This window comes from Triturus cristatus, chromosome 12, assembly GCF_964204655.1.
Source record: "Triturus cristatus chromosome 12, aTriCri1.1, whole genome shotgun sequence".
In the NCBI taxonomy this organism is placed as follows: Eukaryota; Metazoa; Chordata; class Amphibia; order Caudata; family Salamandridae; genus Triturus; species Triturus cristatus.
Window position 1 is genome coordinate 202689320 of NC_140595.1, and position 20275 is coordinate 202709594.

Consider the following 20275-nt stretch of genomic DNA (forward strand, 5'->3'; position numbering starts at 1 on the left):
CTTCCTTCACATCAATAATCCTTAAAGGCATATTCCTTTATGTATGCCGCAGAATGCAGCACACATAGAAAGCGGAAGTGGGTTGGATGAGTTGAGTTAATTGTCTTTGTTACACATCACCTGGGGAGGCATATTATTTTGAGGCATTCCCAGAGTTACCTTGTTATACATAACATGTATCATTAACCATGGGAGTTGCAGGGCTACATGTAACACTTCCCTTGCACACAGTAATGCATCACAAAAGTTTGCCCTGCATTGCATTACTCCAGATTTGTGACACCATTCATAGCCAGGCAAAGTTGTGTTGCATGTTTTCAATTATCTGACTTATGGGTTTGCATCACACATGTACCTGGATGCATTGTGCAAGTATGAGGCACACCTCTCATACATGTGGTTCTAACTCAATCGACAGGTACATAGATGGCTATTATGTCATACATGGAAAAAACGTATTTTGTATGTTGTATCCTTCAAATTACCTTACCAACAGGTAGGCCATCCACACATCGCCCATTCTGGAAACGCTCATTGATAAAACTGTGCAGTAAGATGTAGGCATTATGCGCACTTCCAGGGTATTTGGACAGAACATTTGTAAACATCCTGGACGGTGATTGAGTATGTGTGCTAATGGTTCATGTACAGGTGGGATGTTTCTGCAGGGGGAACGAATTGCACATGTGTTCAATCAATGGCACCTAAGACATGGGGAAATCCCGAAACCTTGCTTGGTGTCCATCTGTTGTTGTTGGGTCTTGGGGAAGAGGAGGTACTGGGGTGTGGGATTGGTGATGGCATCCAGGACTGAGGATAGGAATGCATAAAGTGATAACTATGATATTCCTGCCACTCTGGCTCTTGTGATCTGGAAGGCACCATATGCCAGCATGTGGAACACTGCCAACAGTTGACCTGTGGAGAGATGTTGTTGTGCCTGACAATTGGTGGCTGGAGACTGTGCCAATCTGGTGGAGCAATTGTATGAAACTCTCTCATGTGTCTGTAAAATTTGATTAATTCATCCTCCTTGAGGTCAATGAGGGGTATGCGCTACTCGAACATATGCTCCCTTCTCCTTCGCTGCCTATGTGGTGATGATGGTGTTGGTCTCCTGGCGACTCCAGGCTGCAGAATGACCAGCTCCATGGAGTAGTTGAGCTTGCCAAATTGTGTTGTGTGGTTTGTCTTGCTATACCACAGCCACTGTATCATTTCCTGTGCCTGGGTTGCCGATGCCAAGGAATTACAGCCTTTGCACACCGCTTGCCAACGATGCGTCAAACATTGCCATTTCCATAAATGTCACTGCGTTGGATTTACGTTAGTATTTGCATTGAAACACCTAGCTTGCATATTTTAACGTATGCATAGTGCAGCTGGTTTAGGGCCAGCTTTTTTCCAACGCAGGAGTCCCAAAACCGACACACCTGGGCAAATGCCCCATATTTTAAATATGGAGTACCTCTTCCACCGTTATTGCGTCAAAAATTATTACATCCTGACTGCGCAAGCCTCTTATAAATCTGCCTTTAAGTCCTGCAAATGCTGCAGAGGATGCGCCTAGCGTCTTGAATCGCTGGTGCAAGCCATTTGTAATTGTCCATATCTATTGGACCTTTGTAAAAACTTTCTGAGACCATGTTTCATTAGACTGGGCCTCTACTCAGTTGTAAAACCCATAAGCAGAGGTCTACAGGGTACTAACTGGCAACTTATTCGCTGATGGGTTAAATTTGCAGATTTGGCAATCAAATAACTTGATAAACAGTTCAATAAATTGTATTTCGAAGATGGTCTGGGAATGTGAAGTATTAAGCTTCTGAAAAATCAACCTTGTGATTTTGACCTGATAGTTAATGTATTCTTTTGAATATATATAGCTTTATGTTTTGATCAGTGAAATTAAGATTTCTTGGCCCTGTTAATCGGGCCTACGATCAGTAACTAATTGCATTTTCTGAATCAATTTATAGGCGAATGTCAAATTGTGGAAATCTGCCCAGTTAAATGTATGTCATTTAGTAGTATGTTTGTTGTCTAATGCTTACTGTTCCATGAAGTATGATCTGATTGACTTATGATATGTAAAGTGACAAAGTTTTATATGTAGAATAGCATCTTCTTTTTCAACGATGGATTGTTTCTCTCTGTAAAGGACACAACTTGGGTACAATTTGATTTGGGGTGCGTAAATAGGCGAAGCCTTAGATATTGAGTTCCATTTCTTAAGCTTTCCTGCTGTATAGTCCAGTGCAGAATACAATTTAAGGATACATTATCTTGCTTTCTGACCTGTAATTGCATAGTATTTTATTTAACAAAGTTTTTGAAGTATTATACCTCTTGATACTGTGTAAGTGAACTATGTCCTAGTTATTACACAGTATTTTTTACATTTGCAATTTGATTGCCTTTAACAGAAATGAATGCACTTCAGGGATTAGCCTGTGTCTATCATTCTTGCAAATTGTATTCTGATCAGTATTTTGAGCAGAAAAGTACGTTTTTGGGGGGCTACTTAGGATGCGTTTTACTGTTTTGTATTAGTGCACTCTTGTCAAGTGTTTTGAACAAGCCAAGAATACACTTTAGGGATCAGCAGGTTTATTTTAGATTTGAAATAACCATAAGGAATCAGTCAGCCAATATTTACACTTTCGTGCATTTATACTTTGCTTAGTGCACTGACCTGTAAAGTAGGTATTTTGGATCAGTTATATTGCCCCTAAAGTCCTTGTGTCAATGTTCTGTTATCCGGTGGAGTGGCTCGGATAACTAAGTATGCTCTCAGGGACTAAATTCTACTCTACTCCACAATCGCACTGTATTCCTTTTAGTGATTACCAGGTTATTTTAAAATTTTCAGTTCCTCTTATTTGTTGAACATTTCAACTTAGTTGTTGTAAAACATGAATGTTGTGTTTTATCTAGTATTTTATTGGCGAACTAGATATTATAGTACATTTTTACAATGTGACTGATGAAATGTAATTTAGGCTAAACATTTGTATTGATTTTTATTAATTGAACAAATAAAGATATCTATGACAGCGCACCCGTCTATCACATAGAGAGTTAGCCCCTCACACTGGTTCACACAGCCCCATCCTAGCCTCACCAATTTATCTGCACCCTGAAGAAGAAGGGGGTGCTCACTAGGCCAAACAATGGTAGGGGAGAGCCACAATAGTTGAGCGAGAAGGCCAACAAGCCTAAGCTTTAAAGCATGAAAGATAAAAAATGGTCAGAGGTAAGAACATTAGTGTCAATCATAAGTGTGTAACTGATGCCTCATCTCCCATGTGATGGCTTATGAGAAGCGGCATATATTTATAACATGGCAGTGAAAATAATTGTAGCACAATAACTTGTTATTTAGAGCAGGTGTGCTAATAAAAACACATTCAAACACTTATTACCAGTGGGAAAATGTGAAGTTTGAGTTTATTACCACAGTAGAGCGAACGTGATATTACCAGTTAGATTGCATTTTACAATTGCTTTACACATGGAAGCAACTCATGTCATTTGAGGTGTCACCAGTGATTTTATCAATGATATAATTTAACATGTAATGAGTGATGTAATATGGGATGTAAAAAAAGCCCTGCATGGAGGAGGCGCAAGTTATAGTTAGCTCAGTCAACTATAACCAGGGCCACTGGGATTAGGACATTTTGTTGCTGCTGCATTTTCTGTATGATTCTGAATTTGCTGCATTTGCCACATAATACATCATCTACAGATTTTAACAACAAAAACATTTTGTTTCTAGCTCAAACAGATCAAACGTTACTTAAAACACAGTAATATGTGTTACAGCACAGTGCAAGGCCCTTCATTAAAGGTTGACTGGTCACCTTACTGTTAATTATTGCTGGATTTGGGGTTTTTAACTGGTGAAACCTGTGCCCAGACAGTTTTGATATGTGTAAAAATTACAAAATAATGAACTAATACTATCACAAAAAGAGAATGAAAGTGTTTCTTTTTGTTTTTAAATGTTAGTTTTTAATCTTCTTTCAACACCTAACTATAATGTCACTTTAACCTTTGTTTTTTTCACGGAAATTCTAGTTTTTTTTATTTTTTACATAAACTAAGATCTTATTGCCATACCCAACTATAACATCAATTTAAGCTTTGTTTTTTTCAGTGAAATAAAAATATATACATAGTGAATCAATTATATGACTTATGCTGGCACCCCGCATAAGACACATCAGGGTCAAAAAATACCTTAAGGTATGGTGGGAGGGGGGTAATTATTAAAATTTCCAATGGGCGCAAAGCCCTACAACAATTTACTTACCATCAAAGGCCCATGGGTGTAACACAAAATTGTGCAGTGGGGCGCGAGTGCGCAAGTAAATGCCTTAAGTAAAAATCTACATCAAGTATAATGGGGTAACCCAGTGACCCTCAGAACCTGGGTGTCTGAGTATATGCTAATGTAGGTTCTGTCGGGTGAAGAAAAAATACTTTAATCTATCATAAACATTTATGCATGAAGAAAGAACACACCTAGTTTGATGTTATCAAAAGGAATTGTATTAGCAACTTAATCCATTATTTCTTTTTACAATTTTATCTGGTTGTAACATAGTGAACTGCAACGCCGGACCGCCAGAGCATTCTGACTCGTGCCACTCCTGATGTGTTTCGTGAACATCACTGCTGTAAGAATACAACTTTTGGTGGACTTTAAAATGATGTTATTTTGTTTGACGTAATCAAAAGGAATTGTATTAGCAACTTAATCCATTTTTTTTTAACAATTTTATCTGGTTGTAACATAGTCAGGCTGTCACAAAAAGCAAAACAATATTGATTAACGATGGAGGGCAAACTAATCGGTGATAAGGTGATCTAGAAGGGACAAAGTGCTTTAAGTGAATAAACTATATACAGTGCTGTACAAGAGGTATCTAAAATGTTCATACAATGGACATCTGTCCCTATACACATGAATCTCCAGTCCATATATTGTTTGCTCCACTTTTTACGTGGAGTGGAGAGGGTAGGGTATAGATTGTGCAGGTACGTCGACGTTTCGACCCAGAGGAGTGTGTGATTCAAAAAGGAGTCACAGCGGGTCTTCTTCAGTACACGGGGGGGGGGTGGGGCAGCCAGTAGGGTTTGTAACCAAAGGCCAGTAGAGTACTTCAATTTGTGAACCACCAGAGGTTGGATTCTTATCAAGAATGATGATGATGATGATGAATTACATCATTTTAAAGTCCAAGGTTGGATTCTTAGAGCAGTGATGTTCAAGAGACACATCAGGAGTGGCACGAGTCAGAATGCTCTGGCGGGCCGGCGTTGCAGTTCACTATGTTACAACCAGATAAAATTGTAAAAAGAAAAAATTGATTACGTTGCTAATACAATTCCTTTTGATTATGTCAAACTAGGTGTGTTCGTCTTTCTTCATGCATATATGTTTATGATAGATTAAAGTAATTCTTCTTCACCGGACAGAACCTGCTCCTGTTTTATGACACAGGTTAACACCAGTTGCGGCTCGCATGACTCACGGGCGGGGTTGTCGGGCAGGGGTTTGTGTGGGGGGATATTTAAAAATATATTTTTTTTAAACGTAACTTACCGGGTTCCGCACAGCCGCCGCTCATGGCCGGCTTCCGCGTCACGAAGCAGGCATCCTCCCTCCCCATAGCCAATCACAACGCTGCAATGGTGGCGTTGCGATTGGTGCAGACGGCGCCCAGCTGGGCGCCTGTAGGGAGGCCATTTTCTCTATGTAGGCTGCATGCAGCCTACATAGAGAAAGCCCAGAGTGCGCATAACTGGTTTGGTCGGTCCCAGAGGGCCGACCAAACAGTCAGGGCACTCAGAGTGGGCAAGCCACTCCTCTCCGAAAGACCCGCCCGACCCCACCATGCATACCGTTCTGCTTTCTTGCATCGCGCGAAGCAGAAACATAAAATGGTATCTAAAATACCATTTTATGTTTCTGCTTCTCGCGCTGCGAGAAAGCAGTGGTGCGACGCTCCTCCACCCTAATGGAGGAGCCGCCCCTGGTTAACACTAATATATATACAGAATGAGCAGCAAAGATGAGGTGGGTGGCAGGTATGAGAGAAAAGGGGCTACTCAATTAACATGAGCGACAGAAGTAGCATATCATTCACAGCTATGATAAGGAGCCTGCTGACGTGATATCTGCATTGGCTATTGTGTTGTGTATAAAAGGGTCAAATTCATAAAGTGTGATAAATGCACGGAAGAAGAGCATGCCCTGTAGATGGATGACACAAATTTCAGAAAGAGTTACTTTATTTAGGTTTGTTGCGTTCTTTTTGAAGCCCGGAAATTGAAACTGTGCCTAAGTGGACTGTAGAGCAGGACCAAAGATTAGCAGTATTAGGGAACATAGTGAGAAATACCATGCAACACAAAGGAATGCTATCCTCACACAATAGAACCTCAATAATTATGCAAAATATTAATGAATGGAAAATAATAAATAGGTTGAAACTCGTAGTAGTAACAGCAGCAGCACTACATTTTTCACATGAATTGAGTAACTGTAGAACCAATAGGCTATACTTTACAAAAATGAAATGAACAATGCACTGTAAGACATCAGTAGTAGCACGCAGTGATATCTCCAGTAAAAAACTATACACTATATTATAAATTGGGTACTATACACTATATTACAAATTGGGTGTTAATAGGATTGGAAATCCCACAGCTGGTAATTACAGGATGCTGCAGAGTGCTGTAATTACTGGGTGTCAGATTCCCTACTGATTATGAGTTTGTACTCAGAATAAGAGGCAACTGTGGAAATCTGCGTTTCACGTATATAGGTGCAGTTTTTCATTCAGTAGGGATATTCTTCGCTCTTCACATTTCACAGGGTAAGGGGGAATATCGGATGTGTGGGTTGTCCTACAAAACTCTTAGTTTAGGGCCAAATAAGAATGTATCCACATCATTTAATGGAGGACTACTTACAAGTGGATTTTAGTGCTTCTACTCGTCTTATAATTTTCTGGAGCATTATATATTGTTTGCTGTAATTCCTGTCATGACGAATAAGACTATTTTTAGCTACTGAGAAAACACAGAATCAAAGCTTTTGGACTTACAAGCATTGTATTGGAACATATATACTACTTCTTTGGTCTGACGTTTGAGTATTGTAAAATGGTGGCTCCCCGGTAAACATCATCCCCCCCTTTTGCTTTGGTGTAGGTCTGGGCAACATTTGAACTATGCTGCAGTAATTGATGTAATTTTGGTAATTTCGCATAACACAATTCTTGCAAAATGACCAATATTACGCTATTTTGCCACATCGCATGATTTCAGGGAGAAAGTTTTACACCACATGTACCGTTTGTGTAATTTTTTAACATGAGTGTCAATTCAGGTAATTTTCTTATGAAAACAGAGTGTTCGGATAATTTTTTAGCTCAAAACTATAAATCCAGAAGCTACCAACAGTTCCGTTAATGAGGGTGGTTAACAAACATTTAAGGTACATTTTTGTACTGGAGCGGACCAATATGGTAACTTTTTGCGCAAAACTACAAACTCGAACATGACGAGCACTGTTTTGAATGCGAACAACAGAAAATCAACTTAAACTTACATTTCAAGTTGAATATTTACCCAAACTGAGTAAAAGTTTCGGGACATTTTTGAGTGTAAGATGTATTTCGCGTAATTATGTGCAATTTACACAAAATTACATAAATTATGCCCACCCTTAGTTTGGAGAAGAAATAACACCCAATGAGTAATGTTTTAGATCTCAAAGTATACACAATTGGAGGAAAAGTGAGCATGAATTCATGGGCTAATCGACACATTGTAATTTTCCACCAATTGTTGGCACCATTCAAAAGTAAAGATCTCATGCTCCTCCAGCACTGGCAGGAAAACTTTCCACGAGATGCAGAGGAGATGACACACCAAGGAAGAGGAATGGGCAAAATCTCAGCTGCTTTGAAAATTAGTCCCATGCATACGTACAGCTCCATTCAGTTTGGTGTCTGCCGTTGGCTCTGTGAAGTCCTGCAGGTTAGCCAGTGTTGTCAGACAAACACCACGGTTAGCCATTGAAGGCAGGCAAAAGGCAAACTGTGGGAGAGAGAACAGTGTAAAGCTTGAGTCAATCTTCATAGCATGCTTAAGAAAGAGCCGGGAAGTGGTATCGGTGGTCATGAATTATGTGCAATGTGCTTTTGTGTATCCACCCTGTATATACAACAAAGGAGGTTATGAAGATAAACTTCCTTCATAAGCCAAAGAAACATGACTTTGGTTGCTCAAAAGTGACCAGCTTGAGATATATGCAGTTACTGCAGGCTAGTAACATCCTACAATGCTGACAACCACTAATTAAAAATAGAGCCTTCTGTATCACACACCTAAGAGGCAATACGTAAACTATTATTATTATTTATTACTGGAGCTTGTAGAGCGCACGGCTACCTCCGACAGAAGTGTCCCGGCGCTAGCAGCGCATCCGTCCTAAGGGGGAGAAGACCTGGGTGGACAGTCGGCTCTAGGGCAGGCCGAATAGCCATCTTTTTAAGGCTTTCCTGAACATGGTTTCCAAGACGATTTTTCTCAGGGGGTCAGGCATGGAATGCCATAAGGTAGCGGTTTTTACAGAGAAAGCACGGCCACCGATCCTAGCCCTTGCAAAACGGGGAGTCACCAAAAGATTCTGACCATTGGATCTGAGTGCTCTGGATTGGCTATATTGCTGAAGTCTCCGCTTCAGGTATTGAGGCCCAGTCCCTCTAACTGATCTATGTGCCATGACCAGAGCTTTGAACTCCACCCTTCTCTTTACTGGGAGCCAGTGTAGACTGCACAAGTGGGGGGTAATATGTCGTCGTAGTGGCACATTCCTAATTAGCCTGGCTGCTGTGTTTTGAATAAGCTGTAGTCTCCTGATCAAGTACTCCGGAAGACCAAGGTAGAGACTATTGGCATAGTCAAGTTGAGAGGTGACTAATGCATGCACTATTGGCTTCCTGCAGTCCATGGAAGTGAAGGAATCTCCGAAAAGCCTTCAGTTTCCAGAAACACCGTGAGGAGACATGAGCAATTTGCGCCTTGCCAGTGAGTTGCGAGTCAAACTTGAACCCTAGGTTCCTGGCAGAGGCAACTGGAAGTGGGGGCGGATTTAACTCAGTCGGCCACTACAGTGCAGATCGGGGCGGAGTATGCGGATTAAAAAATAAGACCTCCGTCTTATCGGTGTTTAATTTTAGGCAGCTGTCCGTCATCCATGAGGAGATGTTCAAAAGACACTGTCTAAAATTGGCGAAAGCTGTCTCGTTGTGTTCTCTAAAAGAGAACACTAGTTGTGTCTCGTCGGCATACAAGACAACTTTCACCCCACATTGCTCAACAATTGCCGCAAAGGGAGTAAGATAAACATTAAAAAGTGTGGGGCTCAGAGCCGAGCCCTGAGGAACACCACACATCAGGGGGCTGGAACTAGAGACATGGGGGTGAAGAATCACTTGTTGAGAGTGACCCTCAAGAAATGAACGGAACCATGCCAAAACAGTTCCCGTCACTCCTAAATGATGAAGTCTGTTCAGGAGAATCCTATGTGACACCGTGTCAAAGGCTGCGGACAAATCCAACAGCACCAACATTGCACAGCTACCCTGATCTACGGTTTCACAGATCGATTCAGCCACTTCGAGCAGAGCTGTCTCCGTGCTGTAGCCCAACCTAAATCCAGACTGAGAATCGAGAAGGTGGTTGTTCAAAACTACATGTTCTTAACAGTGCCTGATATCACACATGAATACCTGTATCAATGTTCAGCTCTCTGGTTCTCCCAACCACAAAATATAGGCTCATTGAAGCAAAAACTATGCAGTGATCTGTTAGGTTATCTTAGCTCCCCACACCCTGGTGGAAGATATGCAAAACATACAGCAGAATGAAGCCTTCACCTTGGCACGCCTTCAGTGCAGGAAATGTTGTGTTTTCCTCAACCACCTCTTCATTTGTGATTTAAAAGTGTCTGAAAAAACGTGCACTAACTCGTGCCTTATAGGATTCTGACATTAATCCACAAGAACATCAGCAACAGTACATACTGGGTAAAAGTGCCAGTATACAATCTGTACCCTAATCGTATAATATGTAAAGCAAAGGAACCATAACTCATGGTTTCCACCAAAATATCAAGGTTTTTATATTGACCTGCACTTATATTGACTATCAACTTAATTGTCAAAGCAAGCTGATGTAGAGTTAGAAGATCAAATCTATAACTACCCAATGTATGTGTACCTTGACAATATGTTGGAATTAGAGACTCTGCTGTCCATATAAGTGTATCCAGTCAAGATTCTTGACCTTGATGTTTTGACGTACAATTGCTCATTACATCTTGTAAGCAAAGAAACATGTTTTTGAACGGCAGTCCCCTAATTCACCACTTCTAAACCTAAATATACTGTCATTTAAACTGTGTCAATAGCACTGGTATATCCCTTAAAGCAATCAATGTATTCATGAGATGCCATTCAGACCAGAGCAAAAATAGATGCGAACAGTAAGATGTCCCAGGAATTAAATGTAGATTTTGAATGGAAAACTAACACAATTTCTGTGCAGGGAGATAGACTTGGAATGGGGAATGACCTTGTGTTCCTGAGTACAGTTGAGTGGGTGAAAATGAAGAGCCTTCCATTGTGTAAGGTAACGTTATATGCCGTTTAATTTGTTGTCTCTCAGCAGCAAGTTCCACTTGACGCAAGGGGAGATGCAAAACCCCCGCAAGAGAATGCAATGGAAAGCAATGCAGGCCATCGACTCGGAGGTTGAGCTTGAACTATTGCACAAATCTTGGAGTGATACTGTACTTCTTCATAATGGAGAGACTGCACGCCTAGAATTGATGTACAGCTAGAAGTTCATGTGGAAGGAAGAGCTGGGAGTGATGTGCTTCCTCTTCAAATTTGATTTACAGGTGGAAACAGATGACATGTGACCTGTCTTCAGAAAAGGCTTAGAGCTGGGGGGCTCTGAAAGGGAGGTAGAGCTGAAACTTCAGGGAAGGTGAAGCTTACTTAAATGGGAGGCAGAGCTGCATATAACATCAATCTCTTCATGCGAGAGGCAGAGTTTGAATTAGAAGTTCTGAGGCACCATGATTCATCGTTTCCCACCGTATAGCAGTATGATGGCCTCCTATTAAGACTTGCTGAAGTTCAGACTGTGTCAGTCGTGTCTTTGGGTACAAGGTCTGCGCAATGTCTATGGACAGAAAGGCCCACTGCACAGATGTGCTGTCCACAAATGGTAAGAAAATTCAAGAGGTTTGAGAGCTACTGCTCAGAACTGAAGTAGCGGATAACTTAGTTGTTTTTCATCAGTCCAGACCAAGCCTAACAAGATGAAACGGTTTCCGGGGACTTCCAAAGAGATCTACAAATATGCAGGATACAGTCAGTTTATGGTGCAGGAGTCATCATGGGAATCTCACCCGGAACAACAATAAGTACGCCAGTGTCGAAGTTTACATCTAGAGTGGTGGATACCCTCATTCCACAGTTTAAGCAAGTTACAGAATCTGCTGCCTCAATTCACCGCCCGTTATGCCACATGGCTATGTGCTCTGGAGCTGAAAGAAAAAGCATGTTAAAGTTAGAAAACTAAACAGTAGGTTAAACAATGTGTCATTGAGGTGAACCGTAAAATAAAAGAACACAGTGTGATGCCTTTGTAAGACCATTTAGATGTTATCTGCTAGTCTTCGAGACAATGTAGGTCCCTCCTCAGGCTCTTCTAATGCAACTGCATCTTCCTTAAGAGCAATCCAATTTAATTTTACAGTCTATGAAAAGTAAACAGTTATTACCATGTCTTCCATTCAACTGTCCTTACAAGAAGGTACCCACAAAAAAGAAGACCACATAGAAGTACAAACAGTACCCTGTGGGAAACACCTTCAATGAAAATGGTCAAGTTCCCCTTGAAAAACAGTTTTTTGGTACTCACTTTGGATCAGTCTGGGAAATTAATTGTTTCTGTGTGTTCCATGTGGACTGTGTGAAGGTTGTGGGCATGGAAGGATTGTAGAGAAAAGGGACATGTTGGGATTTCAGGCATAAAAGGAAAATGCTACTTACCAGTATGCATCTGTTCTTGGCATGTAGAGCTGCAGAATGACATACTTGTGCATAGATCGCCATCTGGTGTTGGGCTCGGATGTTTGCAGTTTGTTATTGTCTTGGAAGAAGTCTTTGTAGTCACGAGATAGGTGACTCCTCCCTTGGACTACAGTGCGTATGGGCATCGACTCCATCTTCAGATTGTTTTTCGCCATGAAGGGAAATGATGGAGTTTGTAAGAAACAGAAAAGATGTCCATGTGTAATGTATCTAAGTAAGATAGCTCTGGAACAGATAGAGGTACCGGGGAGGCGGGTGGGCATATGTCATTCTGCAGCTCTACATGCCAAGAACAGATGCATACTGCTAAGTAGCATTTTCCGTTCGAGTCATATGAGCTGCAGAATACATACTTGTGCATAGACTGTATAGCAGTGCTCTCCCTTAGCGGTGGTCACCTGTATCTGTTGCAGTGGTCTGAAAAAGTGTTTTAAGAACAGCCTGGCCTACAGAAGCCTGTTGTTTTGCCTGCATGTCTACACAATAGTGTTTGGTAAAGGTGTGTGGCGTAGACCATGTTGCTGCCTCACAAATGTCATCTAAGGGAATGTTCTCTAAGAATGCCATGGAAGCCCCTAGTTTGCGTGTTGAGTGCGCTCTAGGGGGAATTGTTAATGTGCGTTTTGCTTTTTGATAATATATTTGAATACATTTGGGACATTTTGCTTCATTTGTTGAGGATATCAGCGGAGGTCTGCATTACAAATTGTTGGCTTACCTATCATTTTCCTGGCGCCCCACCACCACTCGGCGCACCCGCTTCGCGGGTGCCCCTTCGCCCGTCCAGAGGAGAGGTCCGTAATTGACGCGTGGGAGGAGTCCTGAGGCGCTACAGCGGCATCAGGCGTGGTTGCAGCGGGGCTGCGAGCGTGCGGGGACTTCATTTCCCAGAAGTCCCTGCCAGACCGCTGACGAGCTTCAGGTCCGCTCTCCCTGCTGCCCCGCCCCCCGCCCTCCTGAGGCTTTAAAACACCTGATTGCCTTGAAACAAGCGGGACATTTTGCTTCATTTGTTGAGGATATCAGCGGAGGTCTGCATTACAAATTGTTGGCTTACCTATCATTTTCCTGGCGCCCCACCACCACTCGGCGCACCCGCTTCGCGGGTGCCCCTTCGCCCGTCCAGAGGAGAGGTCCGTAATTGACGCGTGGGAGGAGTCCTGAGGCGCTACAGCGGCATCAGGCGTGGTTGCAGCGGGGCTGCGAGCGTGCGGGGACTTCATTTCCCAGAAGTCCCTGCCAGACCGCTGACGAGCTTCAGGTCCGCTCTCCCTGCTGCCCCGCCCCCCGCCCTCCTGAGGCTTTAAAACACCTGATTGCCTTGAAACAAGCGGGACATTTTGCTTCATTTGTTGAGGATATCAGCGGAGGTCTGCATTACAAATTGTTGGCTTACCTATCATTTTCCTGGCGCCCCACCACCACTCGGCGCACCCGCTTCGCGGGTGCCCCTTCGCCCGTCCAGAGGAGAGGTCCGTAATTGACGCGTGGGAGGAGTCCTGAGGCGCTACAGCGGCATCAGGCGTGGTTGCAGCGGGGCTGCGAGCGTGCGGGGACTTCATTTCCCAGAAGTCCCTGCCAGACCGCTGACGAGCTTCAGGTCCGCTCTCCCTGCTGCCCCGCCCCCCGCCCTCTTGAGGCTTTAAATCTACATTTTACTCCCGCAGCGCGGGACGCAGCCCGGGCGAAGACTGGGCAAAGACAGGGCCGTTTGAGGCCGTGCGAGGTCTGGTCTGGGCTACCCCCTTATGTATTGTTCAAACTAGGCTGTGCGAGTGTAAGTGTTATACAGTTCATTATTATCATATTCACACAGTAAGGTTGGGGGTTGCCCCTGTTGGTTGTTGAGCTATGTCTAACAGGTTAACACGGAGCAAGGCCCCAATTGGTGGTCTTCCTATCAATGGTCCTATGGACGACTTTATTACTCGTACCAATACAGCCATAGACCATGAAATTTCCAAACTCCAGACTCGTGTTTCCCTGGAATTGGCGTCCGCTAGGAGATTGTCCCAGGTAATTGATTTGTCGAAAAATCTTCCCTGGGCAATATAGCCACTGCGGTTACTCCGCCACGTCCAGCTATCCCCCATAGTGTAGTTACACATGTTGATGTCCATCACACTCCGGCTTTCTCTGTACTACCCCCCACATTGGAGCCACCGATTCAGGATAGTGCTGCGAACCTGTCCATAACCCCCCTTAAGCAAGTTACTGGTTCTAATAATCCTACCTCGGCAATGTTCTCCTCTAGGCACACCCTTAGTAGAGTCCATCAAGCTAAAAGAAAATGCACCTCTCGGTCTGCTTACCGTCGTAAGAAGGCCAAAATCGTGATTACTGAACATCCGAATGCGATTAGTGCTCCGGTCTCAAATCCCATAGGAGGGGGTGTGACCGGGGAACATTCACATTTCGAGGGGGTTAAAGATGAGCCAGCTCCTGCTTCCTTGACCACCTCCTTGGTTATTGAGGCAGGAGAAGAGGGCTTACATGTTGAGAGCGGGGACAGGAACGAAGGGGAATTTATAAGTTTAGTTTGGGAAACCCTTAAGAAACTTCTTTCCCCTCTTGATCTTAGACTCTCACGCATTGAGAACCATTTACTCGAGTTGGAAAAGAGCATTATTGCTCTGGCCACTCTCGGTTTGAGAAGTCTAGAAAACCAGGGTTTTCCCGTTGCTGAGCCTCTTCCCCATGATAAGATCCCTCAAGTTCCACAACCTTCCCCTCCTCTACCAGTTGTCGCACGATCGGTGCCTACATCGGGGCCTGCGGCTGGGCATCATAGCTCAACCGCCTCTATACCTAAAGCTCCTAAATGTCCCACCCCCCAACCAGTAGTCAAACCTAATATAGGTGTGTTACATAGACCCCCTCCTAGGGAAGCGGTGCTCCAATCAACCAAGAGCCCTCCTGCTAAGAATAACTTTAGAGGGGGTTTTATCGATCTCCCTCCAGAGGCTAATGAGTATGTGGTTGTGCTGACGAATGTCCCCCAGTTAGGAAATGGCCAATATGAGAACCATTGGTCTCTGAAGAATAAGACAATCCATTGGCTCAATGCGAATAGACCAATCCCTAATGGCCAGAGAAGTAGAATTTTAATGGTACGTAGAATCCCCTGGGTGGGCCCCTCAAGGAAATCTAGCACTGGGGATTGCATAGTGGTGACCTTTGAAGATCCTTTCACGGTACACCACATCTGTTCCTGGCCCATTGGCGAAGGTTCTCTCGTTATACCTAGGCCTCTGTCCTTCTTTTATCCACCGTGTCTTAGATCCACACGTGATGAGGACTGGTCTCTAGTACACCACCGCAACTGGAGGAGCCACCCCAATAAATCCCAAGTTTTCCCCTTAAATTGGAATGTTTTTTCCACTTCTAATCGGTTTACTGGGCTTGAGGAGGTAGATTGACTGGCATGTCAACCTGTTCCCCAGGATCCTCTACCACTGGTACTAGGGCACAATGAACTATCTTCCTCTCCTTGTGTGACCGAACCCTCGGCTGTTAGCCCATCAACTTCAGAGGGAATGCTGTCTGTTCCATCTATGGAGGCGGCCCCGATTACGCTGTATTCTTCTGATCCTCAACCTGTAAAGGACCAACCGGCCCTACCTTGCCCGTTTCCCACGATATCAACCCAGCATGTTCCTTTAGCTAGGAAGCTGACTGACGTAACAATGGCTCCCTATCACCATCAGATTGAGCCATTATCTAGGCCAAATAGATCTGCTGCGGGGGGGGCAGGTCCTGTGATTAAATTGGCCACATTTGATGACCCTCCAAGACAGTCTACTTCTGCCGACCCCTTGATAAAGATCATATGTTGGAATGTGGCAGGGCTCGCCCGTAACTTCGAAATTCCAGAATGGAATGCCTTTCTGGCCCCCTACAACATCTGTCTTTTGCAGGAAACCTGGTGTCTTGAGCCTAGGCATAGAGTGGGCTTCACGACTTACTTTGTTCCAGCTTCCCACCAAAATGGAGGTAAAGGTCGCCCGTCAGGTGGCCTTCTCATATGGGTTGATATTGCCCTAGGTCTAAGTGTCACTCAAAAACCCACGCATTCTCCTGATCTCCAGAGGATAACCATTCTATGCCCAGGGGGTAGGAAGTTGGAAGTCTTCAACCTTTATCTAAGGGGGGCCAAGGGCGGGTCATCCACATTATCCTCTACAGGTCTGGGCAGCGATTTAGCCGCCTGCAGTATTGACTCTTATGTTCTTCTGGCAGGCGACTTTAATTGCTGTTTTGAGCCATTGGCTGTGGAGGATATATTGGATACTTGGGATGAGGACATAAGGAGAGGTATTCCCATCCTGACCCTAGATCCGATTCCCAAGTGGACCCAGAGTGCGGTGGACATCAATGCGCTGTGTATGGAACATGACTTAAGACCAACTAACGGCCGATCTAAATCGGATATCCTGGGTGCGCACACTTACAACCGGTTAGGCCGTACCTCCAGAATAGACTATGTTGTGCTGAATTATAATTTGTGGGCATTTCATTATGATATGGAGGTCATTGCGTCTTGTGATAGTGACCACAATCCTCTCTCCTTATCATTGATTCCGCCCTGGCAGGTGGGAAATCAAAACAAGTTTCCCTATAAGTGGAAAACCTCCCATGAGCTTGCCCCCTCGGCCTGTGGTAGGCGCCTAAAATGGGCTAAAGTAGAAGCGGATGAGGGAAGGATGGCACAGGCAGGGACCGCAATGTTAGCGGCAGGGCAGCGCCTGGATGCCCTGGGTGTCTCCAGCCAATCTGTTTTACCTTTATTCACAGAAACCATTGTGGTGCTAAGCGATTTGTTTATTATACCTCAATCCAGCGCAAAGGTTTCTGTGAAGGGTGCTCCCGGGGCAAGAAATAAATGGTATTCTTCAAAATGTCGGGTTGCCAAGGGGGAACTTATTACCGCAGTCAAAAACAAGGATCCAGGCACTATCAGATTGGCGAGGAATCTCTATAAAAAAGTTGTGGTAGAGGCGAAGGAGGCCCATGACTTTAGCTTTTGGTGGGATTTGGCGGAGGCAAGTACCAGAAAAGACTCCAAAGGGTTCTGGGATCTGCTAAGAGCCAGGGACAAACCCCTTGATTCGCAGTTCACCTGCAATATTCCTGGCGATCTCTGGTTTGCCCACTTTTCCAAATTGTACTCTGTTCAAAGTGGGGTACCCATCCTTAAAACGGGCCTTCATGCCAGCCTACCACCTGAGATTTCTACCAATGCCTCTCCCTTCAGCATAGAGGAAGTTGAAGGGGCAATCAGTCGTATTGTTTCTAGTAAGGCTGCTGGTCCCGATGGAATTCCGGGGGACTTGTTGAAGAAATATCCATCATTGTGGAGTAGATTAATTGCCGCTCTTCTGAATGAGGCGGTGTTGGGTGGTTCTCTTCCTGACTCATGGAGTGGTGCTGAGGTCGTCCCCATTTTTAAGAAAGGCAGTCGGGACGACCCAGCTAATTATCGCCCTATTAGCCTGCTTGATTCTACGCAAAAGGTTGCGGGCAAAGTGGTTCTAGGTAGGATCCTGCAGTGGGTTGAAGAAAACCAGGTTTTATCAGATTTCCAGGCAGGTTTCAGATCTGGGATGGGTACTATCGAGCAGACGTTCCGTCTCTTAATGATTTACTGGAAGGTGGTTGTGCTGGGTGGGGGCAGCTTGTACTTGGTCTTTATAGACCTGCGAACTGCCTTCGACCTGGTCCCTCGAGCCCATCTATGGAATGTCTTAGATAGGTTGGGTATACCTCCCTATTTGCTGGCCTTGCTTATAAAGTTTCATGAAAGCAACTTTGCCCAGATTAGATGGGGTACCCAGGGGGACAAAACATCTCGTATCTCCGTAGACAGGGGCGTCCGCCAGGGTTGCGTGCTCGCCCCCACTCTGTTTTCTCTATACGTTAACGGAGTGGTGGAGCATCTGCTTCAACAGCCGTCAGATGCACCATCCTTGGCTGGTAGGAAAGTTCCTACGCTCCTGTTTGCGGATGATACCCTCCTAATTTCTAAGTCACCAGTAGGTATCCAAAAGTTGCTTTCTAGCTTCAAGGCCTTTTGTGATACCAAGGGCCTGTCTATAAACATAAGCAAGACCAAATTCCTCGTTCTTAATCCTCCCAGGAAAACGGTTGTTCCCCCTACCTTGGACTCTGTTCCTTTGGATAGAGTCAATGAATTTGACTACCTTGGTATTCGTTTGTGTGCCAACATGAGTTGGAAGGCGCACCACCAGAAGGTGTTCCTGACACACAAGAGAGTCTCAGGGGCCCTGCTCAAGGAACATCGTGCCTCAGCTTTAAAACCTATAGGGGCACTGCTTGATATCTATAGGGCAAGGGTGGTGAGTGCAGCATTGTATGGTGCGGAACTGTGGGGTATACAGAGTGCTGACACCTTGACATACCTCGAAAACAACTTCCATAAAGATCTTATGAGGTTACCCCATAGCACCCCGACCATTCCTCTTCTGTTAGACGCAGGCACACGCCCAATTTGTGAGCAAGCCAGGCTACGTCCTCTCTTATTATGGGCCAGGATATGGAATGTCCCTGAACTGAGTAGTTATGCAGATGCCCTTAGCGAAATTCTATCCTTATCTGGCTGGCATAAGGTTACCTGGCTCAGGGAGGTTAAGCGTCTCCTTTTGGACCTGGGATTAGGAGATGCGTGGGCAAATAGAACAGCACCCTCAAAACAATTGCTTAAGAAGATCTATTGGCTCTGGGTGGATAATGAGAGGTTGTGTAACCCTAACCATTGCAAATCTGTCGCCCAGTTTTTCTTGGTTAAGGAGATCCCTTGTAGAGAACCCTACTTGGATTTAATCCTTAACCCGGGTGACAGAGCATTATACTTTAAATTTAGGGTGGGCGTTCTTCCATTAGGTCTGTTTACGTCTACTTGGAAACCTCCATACCAAACTATACCCTATTGCCCCTTTTGTGATTCTAGGGTCGAGTCTATAGCCCATTTGTTATTTGAGTGCTATGCTTATTCTGCGCCCAGGTCGAGATGGTTAAAGCCTTTATGTAGGTCTCTAGGCACAAGATCCTGTCTGGAAGCTTTACGCATATTACTTTCAGACGCCCGTCCCTTTTATGCCTGTTGCTTGGCTAAATTTTTGGGGTGGGCTTGGAGGATAAGATCTGTAAGAAAACAGTTGTTACAGTAATGTACTCTTCTTAATTTTTTTAGATATTAGACAGTCATGGAATTTAATAACTTTTTATCTTGTAATTGTATATGTGTTATTTATTGATTGTTATGTGTTGTATTGTTGTGCTTTTATGACAAACTGTCGAAATAAAGCTTTGTGATGATGATGATGAATACATTTGATTATCCATCTGGCAATCCCAGCTTTGGAGATGGGGTTCCCTTTATGAGGTGGTGAGAAAGCTACAAACAGTTGGTTTGTTTTCCTAAAGGGTTTAGTCATGTCAATGTAATAAAGTATAGCTCTTTTGACATCTAGTGTATGAAGAGCTCTATCTGCTACAGAATCTGGTTTCGGAAAGAAAACGGGAAATTCTACAGATTGATTAAGATGGAAAGCAGAGATTACTTTGGGAAGGAATTTTGGATTTGTTCTGAGAACCAACTGTATTTGACATTTGTGTAGAGGTTCAAATGGAGGACCCATGAGCCTAGTAAGTACAATGTTTAAATTCCATACTGGAGAGGGTGGGATTGTGGGAGGAATTATCCTTTTAAGTCCTTCCATGAACGCTTTGATAGCAGGTACCCTAAACAATGACAAATGTTGTCTGTTTTGTAGGTAAGTGGCAAGGGCAGCAAGATGTAGTCGTATGGATGTATATGCTAAATTATATCTTTGTAGATGCAGTAAGAAGCAAATAATGTTTTGAAGTGAAGCATCTAGTGGGTCAATTTTGTTGTTATTTCAGTAAATAACAAATCTTTTCCATTTGGCTGCATAGCAAGCACTAGTAGTAGAACGTCTAGCTTCTTTAAGAATGGTCATACAATCTGGTGGTAGGTTGAGGTAACCGAACTCTACGACTTTAGGAGCCAGATTGCTAGGTTCAGTTGAGCTGGATCTGAA

General features: G+C 43.9%; 1 protein-coding gene across 1 annotated transcript in view; it reads right to left on the reverse strand.

Moving 5' to 3' along the window:
* Positions 1 to 6073: 6073 nt before the first annotated feature.
* Positions 6074 to 20275, reverse strand: part of LOC146773066 (C-type lectin domain family 18 member A-like) — a 195976-nt gene continuing 181774 nt past the window's right edge. Inside the window, exon 12 of the mRNA XM_085640090.1 lies at positions 6074 to 11644. Within this exon, the coding sequence (XP_085496216.1) occupies positions 11607 to 11644 (38 nt within the window). The 3' untranslated portion in view covers positions 6074 to 11606. The remainder of the gene's footprint in view (positions 11645 to 20275) is intronic.